The 22,534-nt window shown below is 40.5% G+C and overlaps 1 protein-coding gene across 2 annotated transcripts in view; it reads left to right on the top strand.

The window, feature by feature from the left end:
- The window catches only part of NAIP (NLR family apoptosis inhibitory protein), a 42,700-nt gene that overhangs the window by 5,461 nt on the left and 14,705 nt on the right, over nt 1-22,534 (top strand). For both annotated transcript variants that reach the window (XM_069556221.1, XM_069556220.1), the window contains exons 3-10: nt 1,814-1,913; nt 6,006-6,087; nt 7,879-7,930; nt 10,605-10,724; nt 12,963-13,062; nt 17,258-17,339; nt 18,946-18,994; nt 19,219-21,327. In XM_069556221.1, the coding sequence (XP_069412322.1) occupies nt 1,814-1,913; nt 6,006-6,087; nt 7,879-7,930; nt 10,605-10,724; nt 12,963-13,062; nt 17,258-17,339; nt 18,946-18,994; nt 19,219-21,327 (2,694 nt within the window). The remainder of the gene's footprint in view (nt 1-1,813; nt 1,914-6,005; nt 6,088-7,878; nt 7,931-10,604; nt 10,725-12,962; nt 13,063-17,257; nt 17,340-18,945; nt 18,995-19,218; nt 21,328-22,534) is intronic.

The following is a 22,534-nucleotide window of genomic DNA, read 5'->3' as shown; positions in this document are numbered from 1 at the left end:
GCCAGGCTCCTCTGTCCATGGGATTCTCCAGGCAAGAATGCTGGAGTGGGTTGCCATACCCTCCTCCAGGGGATCTTCTCAACCCAGGGATCAAACCCAGGTCTCCGGCATTGCAGACGGATTCTTTACCATCTGAGCCACCAGGCAGCGACTGTTAGTTAGTTCAGTCGCTCAGTTGTGTCCGACTCTTTGCGACCCTATGAATCGCAGCATGCCAGGCCTCCCTGTCTATCACCAACTCCCGGAGTTCACTCAGACTCACGCCCATCAAGTCGGTGATGCCATCCAGCCATCTCATCCTCTGTCGTCCCCTTTTCCTCCTGCCCCCAATCCTTCCCAGCATCAGAGTATTTTCCAATGAGTCAACTCTTCACATGAGGTGGTCAAAGTACTGGAGTTTCAGCTTTAGCATCAGTCTTTCCAAAGAACACCCAGGGCTGATCTCCTTCAGAATGGACAGGTTGGATCTCCTTGCAGTCCAAGGGACTCTCAAGAGTCTTCTCCAACACCACAGTTCAAAACCATCAACTCTTCGGCGCTCAGCTTTCTTCACAGTCCAACTCTCATATCCATACATGACCACAGGAAAAACCATAGCCTTGACTAGACGGACCTTTGTTGGCAAAGTAATGTCTCTGATTTTCAATATGCTATCTAGGTTGGTCATAGCTTTTCTTCCAAGGAGTAAGCATCTTTTAATTTCATAATGACTGTACTCCAATATAAAATAAAGTTTAAAAAAAGAAACAAAGTAGTTAAATTCCGTCTCAGGTACACTGCACAGTGCTTGACACACAGTACATGCTTCCCTGGTGGCTCAGAGGTAAGAGTCTGCCTGCAATGCGGGAGACCCAGATTCGACCCCTGAGTCAGGAAGATCCCCTGGAGAAGGAAATGGCAACCCACTCCAGTATTCTTGCCTGGAGAATTCCATGGACAGAGGAGCCTGGGGGGCTACAGTCCATGAGGTCGCAAAGACTTGGACATGACTGAGCAACCAACACTTTCATATGTTAGATATAAGATATGTTAATTGTTACTATTATTGTTATTTAATAGCAGAAGCTTGAAGAAATTCATATTGATAGTGTTACCCAAGTTGAATGTAAAGAAGAATTGAAAAGATTTCTGGTATAGGATTCCCCAGATGTCACAGTGCACTTATCATATATTTCTTCAAGATATTATAGTTAATGTCCTAATTGACCAAGAGACTGAAGCAGAGAAAATGCAGAAAAACCACATCTTTCCGTCATGTTCACAGTGGTTGGAGTTTGTAGTTTGACTTTAATCTGCCTACCAGTTTGTGTACCATTTACATCTCAAAATGCCTAAACCACAAGTTGGTTTTCTTCTTAGTTTTGAAAGCTGATCCTTTTGTAATTCCCCTAAAAACAGTTGTCAAAAAAGAAAAATATACTTGCCGAACATACATTTCAAAAGTGGAAAAAACTACGGCCAAGTTTCCACAGAAATTTCATAGCAATGCTCCAGCTGAAGTCTTCTGTGCTTTACTTCATGAGCTCAGGGTTCCTCTGCTTTCCCACTGCTTTGGTGGGCATGTTGAGTTCAACAGCTTGGAGTTCGGTGTGTGAAGTATGGCCACCGCTAAGAGGTGAGGTTCAGGCTTCAAAAATGGTCACTGAGGGCAGTGGGACTGTGGATGAGGATTCAACCGATGAGAGTGTGAATGAGCAGATGTGGTGGAGCATGTCTCATCTACGCACAGGGCAGTCAGCTTGCAGAGACACCCCTTCCGGACGACCCCATGGTGCTATTGCCGGGCCGTCTAAGTGGCTTGCTTCCTACGTAGGTAAACGCGACACTGTCCAGTGCTTCTCCTGCGGCGGATGTTTAGGAAATTGGGAAGATGATGACGATCCCTGGAAGGAACATGCCAAGTGGTTCCCTAAGTAAGTAGATAAATATTTTTTGCTTGTAATTTTTTTAAGACAAAGCGAAACTAAAGCGTCACCTTCCCAGAGCAGAACCTTCAGTTTTGACCTTTCTCCTTCCTAAATAAGAATGCTCCAGAATTTATTCAAGCAAGAAAGTCCTGATGACACTGTGAAATTTTTTAATTACATAATTTTAAAATAGTTTCTTAATATTGTTTCATTATCTAAGATACTAAGATATGATTTGCCAAGTAGAAGTTTCAGAATCTACCTTAATAAATATGGATAATTTGTATTGGGATGATGTAAAATTGTATAAAACAATGTTTAAAACATCATTACAAATGGTTTCATGTACTGCTGAATATATACCAGATGTAAACATTGTGTTTCAAAAACTCAGTAAGAGTTTTGATTATTACAGTGGTCTTGAGTTCTCTGCTTAGAAAATGATGTTTTAAAAATTATTTCTAATGTTACATTTATTAATATTTTCTAAATGACTGTATCTACCAAATACACATTTATTCCTTTAAAATTTTTAAAACTTTCATTCTGGAAAATTTCATATGCAAGTATAGAGACCACTTATCAACACATGGGCAAATCATATTTCATTCATCTCTCACATACCTTTCCCCAGAAATAAAAATAACTAGATTATTTTAAAGCAAATCTCATTATATAATGTCACTTGTTGATATTTTAGCATATACTCTAAAATGCAAGAATATTTTTTAAAAACATAACCACAGTATTATTCTGCCTCCTAAAGAGGATTAGCAGTAATTCCTCAATCACATCAAATACCTGAGGCAGTGTCCTAATGACCACATCCCCTCTCTCTTCCCTGTTTACTCTCTTTACTGATTTGAAGTAGGATGCAAACAGGGTCCTTACATTACATTTGGTTGATATCTCAAGATTTTTGGTTTACAGATTTCCTCCTCTCTGACTTCTTCTTGTCACTTTCTCATGGAAGGAGCTGTGTAGTCTGTCCCGTAAAGCTTCCTCCCCTGGGTTTGGCTGAATGTTTTTCTGGTGTCATTTAACATGTTTCTCTACTTCCTATATTTCCTGCAATCTGATAACTGGATCTGCAGCATGCTTTGGCTCATCTTATTTAACATACTTGTCATGCACCTACCACATGCAAAGAAGTTGCTGGTTAGATCTTAGGTCAACCACAAAAAAAACTGGGCTGTTGTTTAGGATTCTATGTCATCTTTCACACAGACAGCCGTGCTCACAAAAATGGAAGGATGTCTGATCTGTTCAGTAAGAAAAAAAAAGCAATATGAATGCGTAGTGTATGGACTTGTTTGAAATATATAGAGGAAAAAGTTAAAATATACAAATCAAACGATTGATATTTTAAGGTTTGGGTTTGTCAGGAGATGAGGTGGAGAGGGATTTTTCACATTTTACTTTGTTCACCTCTATCTTGTTTAAATTCTGGGACACAAATGTATTTCTTTTAAAGTTGTAAAAAAAAGTGAGGGGGTGGGAGGGAGGAAGAGAACAAAGAGAAGGGATTGGGGGAGAGAGAGATGGAGAGGAAAGAGAAAGGGAGGGGAGCTCTTCCTGACAAGCAGATGAAACAGTTATAGGGAAGCATGAAGCCAGATGATTAAATACTGATTACTTTTTGGCCGTGCTCACGGCTTCTGGGATCTTTGTTCCCTGATTAGGGACCAAACCCGCATCCTCTGCAGTGAAAACAAAGAATCTTAACCACTGGACCACCAGGGAGCTTCCCCAGATGGTTAAATACTTTGAATGTCATTCTGATTCGTTGACCAATCAAAAACAGACACCCAGCCAATCATACTTAGCATTGGCAGTGCCCCACGTGGGTATGTACCGAGTGAACATCGATCCTGGCTCTGGGGCACCTGTCTCAGCTCTGGCCTCAGCCATTGCTTCACTTATCCTTAGGGCCACGATGCTTAGTGTCCCTGGGCTACACACTGGGCGACTCCCAGCAACACCGTTCACACAGACCCTCATGCAATGGTCTAGTCCCAACCAGAGCTGCAGATTCTGTGTCAGGTGGCCCTCATACACCTTCTCTGATGTACAGCCTAGGGAAAGGTGAGAAGCATCGGGGGAAGATGTGAGTCCCGTGCTCAGCCCCAGATCACAAGGGAGCTAAGGTCTGCTGCTGCAAAGGGGTGGGCAAAGTGCAGAGGCTCGGAGGTGCGCAACGCTGCTTCCTAACACCCAGACCCTAGCCATGTTACTGAACCTCTGCATCTCATGTGTAAAAAAAAAAAAAAAAGATAATCCATAGCTGGTTGGTTGTTGTAAGGATTATAAACAAAGTATATGGAGCAAATGCCTTGTAAAAACTACCATGTGTTATATGACCATTTCACCTTTCACCTGTTTGTCTTCATGAGTATATGGTTAACCAGTGTATTTCAGAGCTGGAAGAGAACTAAGACTCCTCCAATTTCTTGTCGACGGTGCCCTAGCCTTAACTGTTTGGGCATCATTAAAAAATATATATTTATCTCTTGGCTGCTCCGGGTCTTAGTTGCGGCACATGTTATCTTTGTTGCGTCATTTGGGATCCTTCCTCTGCCCGTGGACTCTCTAGTTTTGGTGCATGGGCTCAGTGGTTGAGGTGCTTGGGCTCTGTTGCTCTGCAGCATATGAGATGGTAGTTCCCCGACCAGGGACACAGGTTGTGTCCTGCATTGCAAGGTGGATTCTTAACCACTGGACCATCAGGAAGTCTCTGGGCATCCGTTTTTGCTTTGTTGCTGCTTTTATAAGCTATGGACACAATGTCTGAGTATATTCGTACAATTTAAAATGTTAGTACTCAGTGCACTGTGTGTGTGTTAGTTGCTCGGTCCTGCCCAACTCTTTTCGACCCCATCAACTGTAGTCTGCCAGGTTCCACTGTCCAAGGGATTTCCCAGGCAAGAATACTGGAGTAGGTTGCCATTCCCTTCTCCAGGGTAGCTTCCCAACCCAGGGATTGAACCCAGGTCTTCCACATTGCAGGCAGATTCTTTACCGTCTGAGCTACCAGGAAAGCCCACTCGGTGTACTAAATCATTGTAAATAAATAAAATGATTTTTACTGTGTTTTTAAGAGAAGTAGTATGTATTGAGCTCCTTCTCAACCCACTCTAAGCATGTGGGGAGGCCCCTCCCCTCATGCGCTATGTGGATTGTGTGCAGATTCAGGTTATGTATGGATTTGAGTTGTGTGGGGATTTGGGCACTCCTTGGAAGGATCTGTATACCTAAAAACTGGGGACCTCAGTGGCCCAGAGAGATGGCCCTCCAGTGATGTATGGCTCATCTAATGGAGTTCACTTTCTCACATCTGTTCAAGAGAACACTGGTGAGATTGACCACTTTGGGCAGGGGAGGTGGTACGACGGAAAAAATCAAAAGGTTTATCTCTTCTCCATGACTGGCAGGAAGTGGAACTCACACTCTAGCCTCTTGACTCTCAGCCCTCTTGTTACTCTGACATCACTAGAAAGGGAGTTTAAATTTGTAAGAGAGAGAGTTTTAAAAAGTGAACCTAAAATTGCTTCTGTTTTGTGGAATGTGTTTTTTAAGTGTATTCCATATGCTCTTTTTAAAAAATTCTATCAATTTCCATTGTATATTTCTAAGGAGTAGTATATATATTTTTCAATAGATGAAATTTATTATCGTTTGTTACCTTTACTGCCAGTAACTTTTATGTAAGTGTAGGAACTAGTTCCTCACTGTAGTTTAACTTAACAAAAACACCTCCAATCTATATATTGTTATAAATCCATCTCTTTGATTGTATTATGTTTTGTTTAGGATAAAAGATAATCTGAAGATTTTGTTTTGCATTATTACACATGTCATTAATGGAAATGGTAATTATATAATAAAGTTAACTGTCATAAATTTTGGGGTAACTTTTTTTGACAGTTTTATCAAAGTAAAAAAGAACTGAGCAATTTAAAGTACGCAATGCCATAAGTTTTATTGTGTTTTTTGTGTTAATGTGTTAATGATTTTTGTGTCACTGCAGTTATAAAGATACAGGATATCTCTATCACAATATCAGGGTACACTTTAATTTTGTTTGTTTGTTAATTATAGATGTGAATTTCTTCAAAGCAAGAAATCTTTAGAGGAAATTACCCAGTATATTCAAAGCTACAAGGGATTTGTTGATGTCACGGTAATTTATTATTCTTTTTAATTAATTTTTATTGGAGTGTACTTGCTTTACAAAGTTGTGTTAGCTTCTGCTGTACAGCAAAGTGAGTCAGCTATATGTATACATATACCGTGAGCTAAGTCGCTTAGTCGTATACAACTCTTTGCGACCCCATGGACTGTAGCCCATCAGGCTTCTCTGTTCATGGGATTCTCCAGGCAAGAATACTGGAGTGGGTTGCCATTTCCTTCTCCAGGGGATATCCCCGAGCCAGGGATCGAACCCACGTCTCTAATACCTCCTGCATCGGCAGGTGGGTTCTTCACCACTAGTACCTCGTGGGAGGCGCTGTGCATATAACCGCTCCTTTTTGTATTTCCTTGCCATTCAAGTCACCACGGAGCATTGAGTAGAGTTCCCTGAGCTATACAGTAGGTTCTCATTAGTTATCTCTTTGGCATCATGGTAATTTATAAAGAATTTATAAATTAATTGGAATGAGGAGAGTACGTCCCTCTTCGTCATGGCCTCTCCTGTTTCTTCTTCCTTTATCCCATTCCCCTACCTCTCATTGGGCAGGGGGAAGGAAAACATGTTCTTTTGGTCAACTGGAGTCCTTAGAACGGTCTGCCTTCCTGGTAGTTCTCTCCTCTTTGGCTGAGGTCAGTTTCTCCAGCTTCCAGTGTCCTCATGAGACATTCAGACCACAGGATGCTACCCACAGTAAGCCTCAGAGATGGTTACTTTATGCTGTATCATATGACTTCCCTAGTGGCAGTTGTTGGGAAAACCCATCTTACACAGGCTTATGCCAAAAAAAAAAAGCACGGAGGGCTGGATTTATTGGCTAAGATGACTCAGATGAGAACCCTGCAGGGGCAGAAGTGTTTCTTCAGACAGAAATCTGGGTGCAGTTTTCAGAGAAGAATCAGTTACCCAACACTTAACCATCCTTCTGAATCTAGTTTCTTTCCTATATCTCATACCTTCCTCATTAGTCAAAGGACCTCTGTGATATCTTATTGTAACTTAGCTTTTGAGTTGGATCTCTGGAAAAACTGACCCAGAAAAGGCTTCTTGTTGACTATAAATATTCACAGGCTTTCTTTTCCTATTACACTGTGTAAAAAATGTCAATATTAATAGATATAATAATTAAAGGAATAATTCTCTAACAACTCTGCCATTCAATTCAATTAAACTCTAATTTACAGGCAGAGGGTGGAGGAGGGAGTTCGTTTAATTTTTGTTCATAGATAGTTGTATACTTCAAATCAGTAACTTGAATTTTTTTAGATTGAGGTACAGTCGATCTATACTCAGATGGTAAAGCGTCTGTCTGCAATTCAGGAGACCCGGGTTCGATCCCTGGGTTGGGAAGATCCCCTGGAGAAGGAAATGACAGCCCACTCCAGTATTCTTGCCTGGAAAATCCCATGGACGGCAGAGCCTGGTAGGCTACTGTCCATGGGGTTGCAAGGAGTTAGACACGACTGAGCAACTTCACACACACAAAAAAATTGTCGATCTACGCCTGAAACTAAAATATTATACAACACAGTGATTCACAATTTTTAAAGGTTATACTCCATCTATAGTCACTGTAGAATATTGGATATATCCCCTGATACATAGCTATATCATACCTATATATGTAATATATAGACATATATAGTGAATATATCCAAAATATATAGAATTTTTATTGGATATATTCTCTATAGAATATTGGATATGTACATTAGATACTTGTGGCTTATTTATTTTATGCACAGTAGCTTACATAATAGCTTGAGTTTTCATTTTCTTCAGGGAGAACATTTTCTGAATTCCTGGGTCAAGAGAGATTCATCTGTGGCATCAGGTAAAGACTCAGACTTATTTGGAAAAGCTCTAGTTGTTTATTGCTTTTGCTTTTTTCCCCCTAATCTTTCCATTTTCCTCCTCATTTTGTGGTGCCATGGTAATTTTTTAAAAAACCATTTCATTAGATTTTCTTGGTCTCCTGGGGTGATTTAATTTTTTAACATAAATGAACATAGGGAAATATATCAGGGTTGGGTCCTTAATTGAATTTCCTTTAAAACAATTAAGATTTCTGGATAAAATGGTTTTGAAAACATTCTTAAATGGATCAGGGTCTATTAAGAAATTAAATGTGAAGTAATAGAAAATAAATGTTGACCTCTGCCCCCAATCCTGGCACAGAGCTCCTCAGTTCAGTTCAGTTCAGTCACTCAGTCATGTCTGAGTCTTTGAGACTCCATGGACTGAAGCACGCCAGGCCTCCCTGTCCATCACCAACTCCTGGAGTTTACTCAAACTCATGTCCATTGAGTCAGTGATGCCGTCCAACCATCTCCTCCTCTGTCGTCCCCTTCTCCTCCCGCCTTCAGTCTTTCCCAGCATCAGGGTCTTTTCCAATGAGTCAGCTCTTTGGATCAGGTGGCCAAAGTATTGGAGTTTCAGCTTCAGTATCAGTCCTTCCAATGAATAGTCAGGACTGATATCCTTTAGGATGGACTAGTTGGATCTTCTTGCAGTCCAAGGGACTCTCAAGAGTCTCAACACCACAGTTCAAAAGCATCAATTCTTTGGCACTCAGCTTTCTTTGTAGTCCAACTCTCACATCTGTACATGACTACTGGAAAAACCATAGCCTTGACTAGACGGACTTTTGTTGGCAAAGTAATGTCTCTGCTTTTCAATACGCTGTCTAGGTTGGTCATAACTTTCTTCCCAGAAGCAAGCGTCTTTTAATTTCATGGCTGTGGTCACCATCTGCCGTGATTTTGGAGCCGAAGAAAAATAAAGTCAGCCACTGTTTCCCCATCTATTTGCCACAAAGTGATTGGACCAGATGCCATGATCTTAGTTTTCTGAATGTTGAGTTTTAAGCCCATTTTTCACAGAGCTCCTAAAAGCCATGTAATTTCCTAAGTGATAAGATCATGAGGAGCATCTCTTGTTCTAATATTTGATCTTTGACACTGTCCCTGATACAGGGCTCCTAAAACCCTTGTAAACTCCTGTGGAGACTCTGGGTGGGCTCTTGGTTGGGGGTTGGTCACTGGGAGGAACAAGTTATGATTAGAAGCTTGGAATTTTCGTCTCTAATCCCTTTTCTTCATAGCGGAGAGAGGGGATATAAATTGAGTTAATGATTGATCATGCCTATGTGAGGACACCTCCATAAAAATCGCAATAGTTTGTGGATCCAGGAGCCTGTGGGTGTGTGAACACAACCACACTGTGACACATCCCAACTCCATGGGGAGGGAAGCTCCCAGATCTCAGTCTGTGAGCCAGTTCATCTGCACACGTGTGCATGCCAAGTCGCTTCAGTCATGTCCGCGTCTTTGCCATGCTATGGGCTGTAGCCCACCAGGCTCCTCTGTCCATGAGGTTCTCCAGACAAGAATACTGGAGTGGGTTGCCATGCCCTCCTCTAGGGGATCTTCCCGACCCAGGGATGGAACCTGCATCTCTGATGTCTCCAGCATTGACAGGCGGGTTCTTTACTAGTAGCACCACCTAGAAAGCCCCCAGTTCGTCTGTACCCTTGATCATGTCCTTTGCTAAACGAGTGTTTCCCTGGGTTCTGTGAGCCACTCTGTTGAATGAAGTGGAGTGGGAGCAGTCTTATGGGATTGAGCCTTTAATCTGTAGGATCTGGTGCTACTGAGTAGATAGTGTCAGAGTAAATTGTAGGACACCCAGCTGGTGGTGCAGAGAATTGCTGGGTGGGGAAAGTACCAGAAGTACTGTGGATGTGACGGTAGCGTGAGAGTAACGGAGACACTGGAGGAGAAGACTGGAGCTTCTCCAGCACAGGAAGTCATATTCCAATTAATCCTGGGATTAAATGTCGTACTGAAACAAGCTTTCATCTTAAGGAATTTTGCAGTATCTACTTTTGTTACCATACTTAATAGACACATAAGTTGGTTTTCAAATCCTCAAGAGGTGCAGAAGACAGGACCCAAACTCTAGGGCCAATGTGGACAGTCTAATGGAGACCACCCCCATACAGCTGACACCCAAAGGGCAAGAAATAAATCTGCCTCCTTTTTAGGGGGCTTCAAGCAAGATTTGCCTTTCTCAAGTCTTGATACTAATGTGGGGAGGAAGGGAAGCTACTCTAGCTTACTCTTGCTTTATTCTGATGCTCTACAATGAAAAGATAATTTGAAAATATTTTATTATTAAAAAAGTATACAGAAATAAGACCATAGCAAATTCCCACCATGTATCCACCATTCTGTTTCAACAATTTAACACGTAGTCAGTCTGGTTTTGTTTCTCCTTTCCTAAGCCCCTCCTTCAATTGTATTGAAACAAACTCAAACATACTGTTCTATCTGTAAACACAAAGAAAGAAAGAAAGTGAAGTTGCTCAGTCGTGTGTGACTCTTTGCAACCCCATGGACACCAGGCTCCTCCGTCCATGGGATTTTCTAGGCAAGAGTACTGGAGTGGGGTGCCATTGCCTTCTCCTATCAAAGCTTGCTAGCCTCACCATATGTCTTTTATTCCAGTCTGTTGCAATGGCAGCATCTTTGTGAATGAAGAACTCCGCCTGCAGTCTTTCAAGTCCTGGCACCCGTCGTCCCCACTGGGAGCAGCAGCTCTGGCCAAAGCAGGTTTTTTCTACACAGGTGAGCCAGCAGTCTGCCCCAAGCTCTTGCCTTGCTGCCCAGTGAAACCCACATGCACTTCATGGTCCTGGGCTTGTATGTAACTAGGCTCAACAATCCCTACTTCTTCTCATTATTCTTCACATATTCTATTTCCTTTCTGTGTCATAAATCCTCTCCCAGTTCTCCACACCGCCTTTAGGTAGTAAAGCCCCTACCTTGAAAACTTAAGGTCTGGGCTAACAGCAAATACAAGCATTCTGTTGAGAATAATTATCATGCCTTGATACACTTTACCCTCTACCCCCACCCCTCTGGAAACTGTCACGTGACTCTGAGTCCCTCACTCCTGAACCAGAGCCAAGCAGTCGGATGTCCATACCTACGCAGCAGAGGAGCTGGGACGTTAATTTTTTTTTTCTTCCAGGTAGCAATGTGCCCAGCTGAAAATTGGAGTTTCTGTTACTGAGGAAGATTGAGAGATATCTAGGAGTGTGGATAGGGGTCTTTTTTAAAATATATATTAATTTGACTGTGGGATCTTGGCTCTTCGTTGTGGCATGCAGTATCTTTAGCTGCAGTATCTTTAGCTGCAGCACAGGCGCTCTTTAGTTGAGGCATGTGGGACCTAGGTTCCGGACCAGGCCGTCTGCATTGGGAGCACGTGGTCTTAGCCACTGGACCAGCGGAGAATTCCCCTGGATAGAGGGTCTTTGCCACACTCTCCTTGGAAAAGAAAGTAAGAACATTCCTTTTTATAATTCCTAAGCATGGAGAATCTGCCATCGGTTCATAGTATTCTCTCTTTAGCTACTGGTTGTCAGGAGTTCCACTTTGTTATGTGCAAAGAAAGGGGGGGGGGTTCCCCTCAACTTCACCTCTGCCTGAGGTATAGAAAGGTGAAATGACATTGTATCCTTTCTGGGCACCTTGCTGACCTTCTCCAGACCAAACACACACGCTCAATTACGGTGAAGGTCCATGGGGGAACTTCTGCTGTGGGGTCAAATCATGAATACCACCGAGCAGTACAGAGCAGGGGAGTGTAGTGCTCACTTGATAATAGGCGTGTTCCATTGGTACAAAAATCTCCATGCCTCCGTATCTTCAGCACTTGGAGAGTTAGTGCTCCCCCCTTTTCTTCTTGCTCTCTCTGTTCTCTCTTCCCCGTGGCAGCCTTACTCAAGGACCTTCTGCCTAGTGGTGTCCTCACCCTCTTCCTCTCGAACCTCCTCGTCACCCACAAGTCCTAGTCATCTCACCCTTTTGGGATCTCGCAAGCTCTAGGACCTCCTCTTTCTGTACAGACACAAAGGGAGATTTTCCTATGCTCTGGCTTTATAATGACGGCTGGAGTCCAAAAGGAGAAGGAAGATGAGGAATGTTCCATCATCTTACTAGAGTGGGTAGCTGTTCCCTTCTCCAGGAGATCTTCTCAACCCAGGAATCGAACCCTGGTCTCCCACATTGCAGGCAGATTCTTTACTGAGCGGACTCCCAGCTGAGCCACCAGGAAAGCCCAGGACTACTGGAGTGGGTAGCCTGTCCCTTCTCCAGTGGATCTTCCTGACCCAGGAATCGAACCAGGGTCTAATGCATTGCAGGTGGATTCTTTATCACCTGAGCTACCACGGAAGCCCACTTAGAAACAAGGATGTTTCTAGTTCAGTGCTTTGGTAGATCCAAATGCTAATTTCCTTCCAAAAAATAGAGTCTCACACAAAGACTTGATCCTATTTCTAGTGGAATAAACCTATAGTAAGAGGTGTCTGATTCTTCACGATCTTACTTACATGAGAGTGGCTATATTTGCTCACATATATTTTCCTGAGCTCCAAATAATATTCTTTCTGATTTATTCATTGAACAGATAACTTATTAAGTGCATAATAAGTGCTAATCACTGTTCTAGGTCCATGAGATTCATTGGGGAGCAAAACAGGCAAAAATCTCCTCCTTCATGGAGCTTCAATTCCACACTCTGATTTGTAAATCTCTTGCCCCATTGAATGAAGAGGGGACAGGGACAGGGTTTGATTAGAGTGCATGGTAGGTAGGAACATTCAGTGATACTTGCCCATGACCCCACTGGTGCGAGAAGAGCCCTAGTTAGAATATTTCCTCACTGGTGACACAAAGTTGTAACTTTGTCACAAAATCTGATAGCAAGTGTAATTGGGTTTTGCTAATATGGTTATTATCTGTGTCACCTGACAACTACATTGGCCTGTGGCACTGATCGAATTTGCTTACTTCTAGGTGAATCAGACATTGTCCAGTGTTTTTCCTGTGGAGGATATTTGCATGAGTGGGAGGAAGGTGATGACCCATTAGAAGAACACGCCAAATTTTTTCCCAAGTAAGTGGAATGAATGCTTAGTATCTACGAATCTGGATGTATTTGAGCAATTTTCCCCTCATTTCATATTCTGATTAAGGCTTTGCTCACGTGTCTCATCCTTACAATACGGGATGAGTCTTCCTTTTTTTCATTTCATTGCTTTCACAACCCCCTTCCCATCTAGCCTTCCTCTCACAGTAGTTACAGCACAGTTTTGGTTCAGTCATTATTTTCACATTACTGTCTATGTTATCATAACTTCATAAAGACAGAGCTTTTTAGTAAATAATTTTTTTCTCTCCCTGTACAATTTCCAGCCTTGGTAGGGAGTGATAATTGTTTTATCAGTATGTTTGCTTACTTTTTTTTTTTAATTCACACACAAACTCTTTTAAAGTACCCAATCCGGTAGCATTTGGTACATGAGCAGTGTTGTGCAATTACCTCCACGAATTCCAAAACATTTCATTTTTCCAAAAGAGAACTCTGTACCCATGAAGCCGTCATTCCCTGTCTCCCCAGTACACCCTACTGCCTGAGAGCTACCAGTTAGCTTTCTGTTGCTATAGATTTACTCTCTTGGATATTTTATGTAAATGGAAGCATATAATGTCTTTTCCCATTCTGGAGGCATTTAGGATTTTCTCTTTGTTTCCAGGGTTCTAAAATTTCATGAAGAAATGGCTATTTTTAAATATTTGTTTTCTGTAGCTCTTTAACATTTTGGAGGACTTATTTCTCACTCACCAAACTCTTCAAAAATGTTCAACTATAAGAGGACATTTTGTTGTTTTCACTTTGTAATTAGTAAATGCTCTTCTAGAAATAAATATTAATACAAATAGATCTTAAATGCTTCTATCTAAGATTCTCAAGAGATATAGTTTTGAAGGTGTTTTCACAGAAGTAGTTGCATTTTTCTTTATTTGGATTTACTATTTAGTAAATTGTTAAACAGTGAAGATGGTCTTCTTAGTTTTTGGAAAAATAAACTAGGATACAGTCTGATTGTATTTAGGACCTTTTCTCGACTCTGTCATTTCCTTTTTTGTGAAGATTTTTATTTCTCCTCTGCCTTTTTTTTTTTTTGTCCTCTGAGTGAGGCTTGAATCTTTTGCCTCTCTTTTAAAATTGCAAACTAGGATGCCCTTAAATAAGCATGTGTGACTTAAAGGAAAATTAAAGAAACCGATGAACCTACCGCTACAGTTAAGAAATTGAATGTTATCAAGTCCTTAGAAGGCTAGTGTGTGCCTACCTTCCAAGTTCTGATTATATCCTTGTCCCTCCAATCCGGAACACTTCCCTGTTGCCTCAGTTCTGCCTGCAATGCAGGAGACCCAGGTTCTATCCCTGGGTTGGGAAAATCCCCTGGAAAAGGAAAAGGCAACCCACTCCAGTATTCTTGCCTGGAAAAGCCTGCCAGGTTCTACTGTCCATGGGATTGCAAGAGTCAGACATGACTTAGTGATGAAACCACCACCAATTCTGAAATTTGTGTTAATTGTTCCTTCTACTCCAGATGGTTGGTTTCACCAGCTACATATGTATCATTAAGCATACTTAACTTTGCCTGTTCTATAAATTCAAGTAAATGGAAGGATACTGCATGGTTCTTCTGTGATGACTGACTTGTTTTACTCCATAAAGTTTTTGAGACTCATTCATAATTATGTTAGAATTGCAATTTACTTGTTCTCATTGCTATATAGGATATTGTTTTATGAATATAAAATTTATCCTTCTAGATTCAACATCTGGGTTGTTTTCAGAATGTTGCAATTCAAATAATGCCTCTATGAACCTTCTTGGACATAATTTCCAGTGCTCATATTCCTCTAAGATACATAACCAGCCATGGAATTGCAAAGTAATACGATGTACACAGTCAACTTTACTAGATTATGCAAAACTTTTTCCAAAGTGGCTGTACTGATTTATATTCTCACTGGTATAGATGTTTTCATTCTGTCTGCTCCCTCACTAACTTAGTATTGCCCCAATTTTTGTCAATCTAATTACTAATAATGTTGAACATATTTTCATATTTTCTCACATAGTTTCCTTGCTCTTTTTCTTCAGAAACATATCTTGTGTATTCTTTGCCCTTTCCTCTTTCTTATTCAGGGAATATATGAAATGTCTCTATTTATCTGTCTTGGTACTCCTTGTTCTTGAGTCTTTATCTGATGTTAATATACTGTAGCCACTCCAGCTTTTAGTTTTTGCATGATACTATATTTTTTGAAATCTTTTTTTTTTTTTGGTTGTGGAGTACAACGTGAGGGATCTTAGTTACCAGACCAGGGATCAAACCCAGAGAGAATGGAGTCCTAACCACTGGGCCACCAAGGAATTCCCAAAATAATTTTACTTTTAACCTGTAACTTTAAAGTGAATTTCTTGTGGACAGCATAGATGGATCTTGCTTTTTTAACAGTCTGACAATATCTGCTTTCTTTTTTTGTTGTTATTGTTGTTTATTTGAGTGTTTTGGCTGTGCTATACAGCTTGTGGGATCTTAGTTCCCTAACCAGAGCCCTGGCAGTAAGAGCAAGGAGTCCTAACCGCTGGCGCACCAAGAGATTCCCCAATATCTGCTTCCTACCGGGAGTGTTTAGAACATTTACATTGAACAGAATCATTGATATGGTTGGATTTTAATCTACTATTTTGCTATTTGTTTTCTATTTATCCATCTCTTGTTTGTTTCTTCTTTTCCTGATTTGCATTTATTTTTCAATATTCCATTTTATCTCTATAGTTGGCTTTTTTGCTGTACAGCTTTGCCTTTTTAGTGCCTGCTCTATAATCTATATAATGCATGTTTAACAAATCACAGTCATCTTCAAATAATTTTATAACATTGACATATCATGTATGAACCAATGTAACATTATACTTCTATTTTCCCCTTCCTATCCTCTGTACTATTGTTACCATACATTTTACTTCACATGTATTCTAAATCTCACAATGTAGTGTTATATCTTTGTTGTAAACAATTATCTTTTAAATACATTTTAGAAAGAGAGAAAGCATATTTCATATTTACCCAATGAGTTACCATTCCTGGAACACTTCATTCCTTTGGGTAAAACCAAGTTTCCATCTTTTATGATTTTCCTTTTAAGAAGAACTTAAGAACTTCCTTTAACATTTCTTGTAGTACTAGTCTGCTGGCAGCTAAATTCATTGGCTTTATTTGTACAGAAAAGTCTGTATTTTACCTTCCTTCAGAGTCCTTTCCCTTGATGGGTTTATCTGTATAGTCACCTTGGACAGAAGCATTTAAAGTCCTACTAGCTTTTTTTATAGCTACCCTTCTATTCCTGGGCTCATCTCCAAGTCATTCATCTAGGAAAATAAAAATGATGTGTCCCCTTGCTTTATCTCCTGCTTTCCTGTAATTCAGCAGCATAAAAATAAGCTGAGAGAGTTGTTTCTGGTTTTATCATTTACCTACTCACATTTATAGTTCTCATTTATCCAAGTTAATGACTGTGAATAGAGCTCTGTAGAATTTTCATCCTTGGCTCTTCAGGTAAACATCATAACTGAATTCAGAAAGGACCGCATATTCCAATTTCATGATGTCCAGCAAATTGTTTTTAGAGCCATTCTTTAGTCTTCATATTGATGGAGGTTTTTTTTTTTCTGAAATAAACTTTTTATTTGGGGTATTTTTAGATTTAGAAAAAAGGTGAAAAGATAATACAGAGTGTTCCTGTATTCCCATACTCAGCTTCCTCTAGTACTAACATCTTACATTACCCTGGTACATTTGTTAAAATTAAGAAAAACAACACTGGAACATTACAGTCAACTCCAGATGTTTACATGTGTTTCACCATTTTCTCCTGCTTATGTCTTTTTTGTTGTCATTGTCCCAGAATCCATAGATGGAGTTTGTTGTCTCTGTTTTCTTTCCATTAGGTTCATCTTAGTTGGTTTCATGGATGAGTGTTAAATATGCTCCCACCCCACCAAATTGGCTGGTTATCCTCACCATTACTTTATGAGCCATTTACATCTCTGCTCCCAAGAGCCATAGTCTACATGCCTTGCTTGATAAAGACACTGACAGACTCACAGGAAATGTTAATTTTATACTTAATCTTTGCCACTAAAACTCTGACAGTGTTTTTGAAAACCTAAAGCAAAGGTTTAATTGCATACAACTATCTCTATAACTTGTAACTTGTGTGTTTAGTTGTCAGTTTCTCCAGAGTGTGAAGTCCTCTGCAGAAGCGATTCCAGACCTTCAGAGCCATGATGAACTTTCTGAGTTAACGGTATTGAATGCCACCTTGTTTATTTTCAGAGTGTGTGATCATGTGATTAAGAACAGTTTTGAGCAGGAACTACTCATCATAAGTAAATGGTGTCAGTCACTCAGTCGTGTCCAACTCTCTGGGACTCCACGAATTGTAGCCTGCCAGTCTCCTCTGTCCACGGGATTCTCCAGGCAAGAATACGGATCGCCATTCCCTTCTCCAGAGAATCTTCCTGACCCAGGGATTAATCTGGGTCTTCTGCATTGCAGGCAGATTCTTTATCAACTGAGCTACAGGGAAGATCCATCATAAATAAATCAGTCAATAAATTCTGCCAATATCTGTTAAGCATCTATCAAGAGCTACTTACAGATGGGGATACGACATTAAACACAACATAATGCCTAGCTTCATGAAATGTAGAGTTAGTCCCTTCTATTTTGGTGCCCAGACTTGTTTGGACCTAAGAGTTGATTAGCATCCAGGCTACCTAGTTCCCATCAGTGATCTTCATTTGGAGGGCAGTAAGGTCTGACTTGCTAGTTGGCTTTTCTCAAAGCTGGGAAGATATGTTTCTTTTACAAAAGCAAATGACCAACCAATCTATTAATTAATGGTCAGATTAATAGGATGACCCCTTTAAACTAAGAAATTCTATATATTTCTCTGGAATATTAGCTACTACCAATTTAATGCATACACACACACACACACACACACACACCCCTTATTTGAGGCTGTATATTAAGTATATTGTCATCCCATGAAAAAGAAAACAGAGTAATTTGCCATTCATTTGACTCATCTTTTACATTTGTGAGCTGAAAATGAAATTGAAGGAAAACATTTGGGGGTATAGAAATAGCTGTTTTTATTTTATTGATGTATATGACTTACAATATTAATTCCAGGTAGTATTAGATATTTCTGTACATTACAAAGTGATTACTACCATAAGTCTAGTTACTGTTGGCATCATAAAAAGTTATTATAGTATTATTGATCATTTTCCCTATGTTGTACATTCCATCTCTGTGACTTAACCCACTCCAGTATTCTTGCCTGGAGGATCCCATGGACAGATGAGCCTGGTGGGCTACACTCCACGGGGTCACAAAGAGTCGGACACGAATAAGTGACTTCACTTTCACTTTTGTATCTCTTAATCCCTTCCACCAATTTTGCTCATCTCCCCCCACCTCCCTTAAATAACTTATTTTTATTTATTTATTTATTAATAACTTATTTTTAAAAGAAGAAACTTAATCTCCCTATACCCCAGGTATGTAATATTTAAAATACTTTTAATAACTGAGATCAGAAGCTACACCAAATAGTTTCTGGAGGGTCCATCTTGCTCTTGACACTGATTCTAATCACCTGGTCAGTAGTCACTGCTCATGTCACCCAAGGAATGCCCTGTTTGGGTACCACACAGAAGCATACACTTGCATGTGTTTGCAGATCACTTATTATTATTTCATACTTGTAGCACTCCTCCCTGCAACTGGCATAAACACTTGAGGGTGGCTTGTGTTTAGAAAATGTCTGGTTTCTGATTGTAAGTTGAGGCCCCACCCACTTATACAGATGTTAATTTAATAGAGAATTTTCTTTTCAAAAGAAACTACAAGTGAAAGCAATCTTGAAGAGTCAACAGCAGTTAGTGCCAGGTAAGGATTTGGAGGTAGCACATGGGATTATATGAATGTGTACATATCTTTGTATATAAAGGATTTTATTACATTATTTATTTGTTTATGGCCAAACTACACAGCATGTGGGATATTAGTTCCCCAAACAGGGGTTGAACCTGCACCCCCTGCAGGGAAGTCCCGTATGTAGGGGATAATAGGAATATTTGTTTATAACTGTGCCCCCTTGCTTTTCTCCACAGAGGTGGCCCAGGGTGAAGCCCAGTGGTTTCAGGAGGCAGAGATCCTGAGTGAGCGCCTGAGAAAAGTCTATACCAGTGCTCCTTTCTGCCACGTGTCTTTGCTTGAGCTCTCTTCCTGTCTAGCCACTGACCAGTGGCTGGATTGTGATCTGTCCTTTGCTTTAAAACACATCACCAATCCTGTGCAAGAGCCTGTGGTGTTGCCTGAAGTCTTTGCTAACTTGAACTCTGTCATGTGTGTGGAGGGTGAAGCTGGGAGTGGAAAGACCATCCTCCTGAAGAAAATAGCTCTTCTGTGGGCATCAGGATGCTGTCCCTTGTTACACAGGTTCCGGCTGGTCTTCTATCTCTCTCTTGGCTCTACCAGGCCAGAGCAGGGGCTGGCCAGTGTTATTCATGACCAACTCTTAGAGACAAATGTATCTGTTACTGAAATGGGCCTAAGGAACATCATCCAGCAGTTAAAGAACCAGGTGTTATTCCTTTTGGATGACTACAAAGAAATGTGCTCAGTTCCCCAAGTCATAGCAAGGATGATTCAAAAAAAACATTTGTCAAGGACCTGCTTGGTGATCACTGTCCATACAAATAGGGCCAAGAACATCCGCCGATACCTAGATACAATCATAGAGATTAAGGCGTTTCCTTTCTATAATACTATTTCTATATTAAAGAAGCTCTTTCCAGGTGATTTGACCCGCCTGCGAAAGTTGATGGTTGACCTTGGAATGAATCAAACTTGGCAGGGAATTCAGAAGACTCCCTTGTTTGTAGCAGCAGTCTGTGCTAGTTGGCTTCAGAATCGTTTTCATTGGTCCTTTCACAGTGTGGCTGTTTTCAAGTCCTATATGGAATGCCTTTTCTTAAAGCACAAAACTGCAGCTGACCTTCTCAAAGCAACTGTGTCCTCCTGCGGTGAACTAGCCTTGAAAGGGTTTTTTTCATCTTGCTTTGAGTTTAGTGATGAGGACCTCATAGAAGCAGGGATTGATGAAGAGGAAGATCTAGCCATGTACCTGATGAACAAATTCACAGCCCAGAGACTGAGGCCAGTCTATCAGTTTTTAAATCCTGCATTTCAAGAATTCCTTGCTGGAATGAGGCTGACCGAACTCCTGGATTCTGATAGGCAAGAAGACCTAGATTTGGGACTTCATTATTTGAAACAAATCAACTCAACCTTGATGGCTATCTGTCCCTATGCCAATTTTTTGAACTGTCTCTCCAGCCATCCTTCAACAAAGGCAGGGCCAAAAATTGTATCCCATTTGCTTCTCTTGGTGGATAATAAAGAGACACTGGAGAATATATCTGAAAATGAGGACTATCTGAAGCATCATCCAGAAATTTCAGAGTTGATGCAATGTTTCAGGTTGATGTGGCAATTCTCTCCACAAACTTACCTTTCAGTGGCTTCGAAACATTTGCTAGCTCTGGCTGTAAAGGTTGCGTATCAAAGCAACACTGTTGCTGCATGTTCTCCTTTCATTTTGCAATTCCTTCAAGGGAGAACCCTGTGTTTGGATGTTCTTAAGTTACAGTATTTTTTTGACCACCCAGAAAGCCTGTTATTGTTGAGGAGCATCCAGGTCTCCATAGGCAGAAATACATTATTCAAAACAGATGATATGCCCCTTGAAAGAATTTTAGATAAATCCCAGGCACCAACTATAGATCAGGACTATGCTTCTGCCTTTGAACTTGAGAGTGAATGGAAGCAGAGTTTGGTTGAAAAACAGGAAAACATTAAGCGTTTTCATGACACGCGACTCAATGCTCCACCAGCCATCAGCACTGGCTATTGGAAACTTCCTTCAAAGCAGTACAAGATTCCCCTTCTGGAAGTTCATGTGACTAACACCAGTGCTGCAGATCAGGAGATGCTCAAGTTTCTAACAGAGGTTTTCTCAGCTGCACAGCACATTGAACTCCACTTGAACGACAGCAGGGGTTTTATTGAAAACATCCTCCCAGCTCTTGAGCAGTACAGGGCCTCTTTCACCAAGTGCTGCATAAGCCAATGTGAGCTGAGTGCAATAGAACAGGAATTGCTTCTCACTCTAACTTCCCTAGAATCTCTTCAAGTCTCAGAGAAAACCCATATACAAGGTAAGCTTGAACCTGTCTTAGATGACTATTAGGATGTGTGTTTCCACCTTTTCACTCTTGGTTTTAAATGGATAAAAAATTTTTGAAAGCATGAAACTGTAAATCCTTGCTGATTGGACAGTTTACATTTTACTAATATATTTCTCTTAGTAATATGAATTAGTTAAAAGCCTCCAAATAATAGAGTGACTTTCAAACTCTAATAAAAATAATAAAATGACTAATGAAGGCTCTTAGTAAACAAATGACTAGTTATTAGTAAAAGAATTGTCTGTACGTAAATAATGCTTGAGAACTGCTCTCACCCACCTGCTTCATGGAAGAAAGGGCTTGTACCCTGGGAAATAAACAAGTGAGAAGTAACACCTCCCAGTTATTTTTGTCACTTTTCACTTGTCTAAGCAGTGTTTTAGAGTTTTTGGCGTAGACGGTATCCTCTTCCATTAAATTTATTCCCAGGTACTTGTGTTTTTGATACTCTTGTAAATGATACTAATTTTCTTCATTTTCTGATTGTTGCTAGTATGGGTTTGATTTTCAGCAGTTTGTTAAATGCCTAGAAGTGCTTTCCTTTATATCTTACTTGAGGGACACTGAACATTTTTTGAATCTATGTGTTGATATTTATCTTCAAAGTTAGAAAAATTTTGTTCATTTTTTTCAAATGTTTTTATTATGATAAAACACATTTTTCAGTATACAGTTTAGGGGCATTAAATAGAATTAGAGTGCTGTGAACCATCGTCACTATTCACTTCCACAACCTTTTCATCATCCCAAACTTTGTACCTATTAGATAACTCCTTCCCCTTCCCAGCTACTGAGATCTCTGTGAATTTGTCTATTCTGCTTCATGTAAATGAATACGTACAATATTTTGTCCTTGTGTGTCTGACTTCTTTCGTTTAGCATAATGTTTTTAAGGCTCGTCCATGCTGTAGCCTGTGTCAGAACTTCACTGCTTTTATAGCTAGAATAATATCACACTGTATCTGTAGATACAGTGGCTTCCCTGCTGGCTCAGTGGCAAAGAATCCACCAGCCAATATTAGAGACAGGGGTTCTATCCCTGGGTTGAGAAGATCCCCTGGAGAAGAAAATGGTAACCCAGTCCAGTGTTGTGCCTGGGAAATCCCATGGACAAAGGAGCCTGGTGGGCTATGGTCCACAAAGAGTCAGACACAGCTTAGTGACTTAACAACAAATA

Source organism: Ovis canadensis, chromosome 16 (assembly GCF_042477335.2).
Source record: "Ovis canadensis isolate MfBH-ARS-UI-01 breed Bighorn chromosome 16, ARS-UI_OviCan_v2, whole genome shotgun sequence".
Taxonomy (NCBI): domain Eukaryota; kingdom Metazoa; phylum Chordata; class Mammalia; order Artiodactyla; family Bovidae; genus Ovis; species Ovis canadensis.
This window is presented reverse-complemented; position numbering and strand designations above follow the sequence as displayed.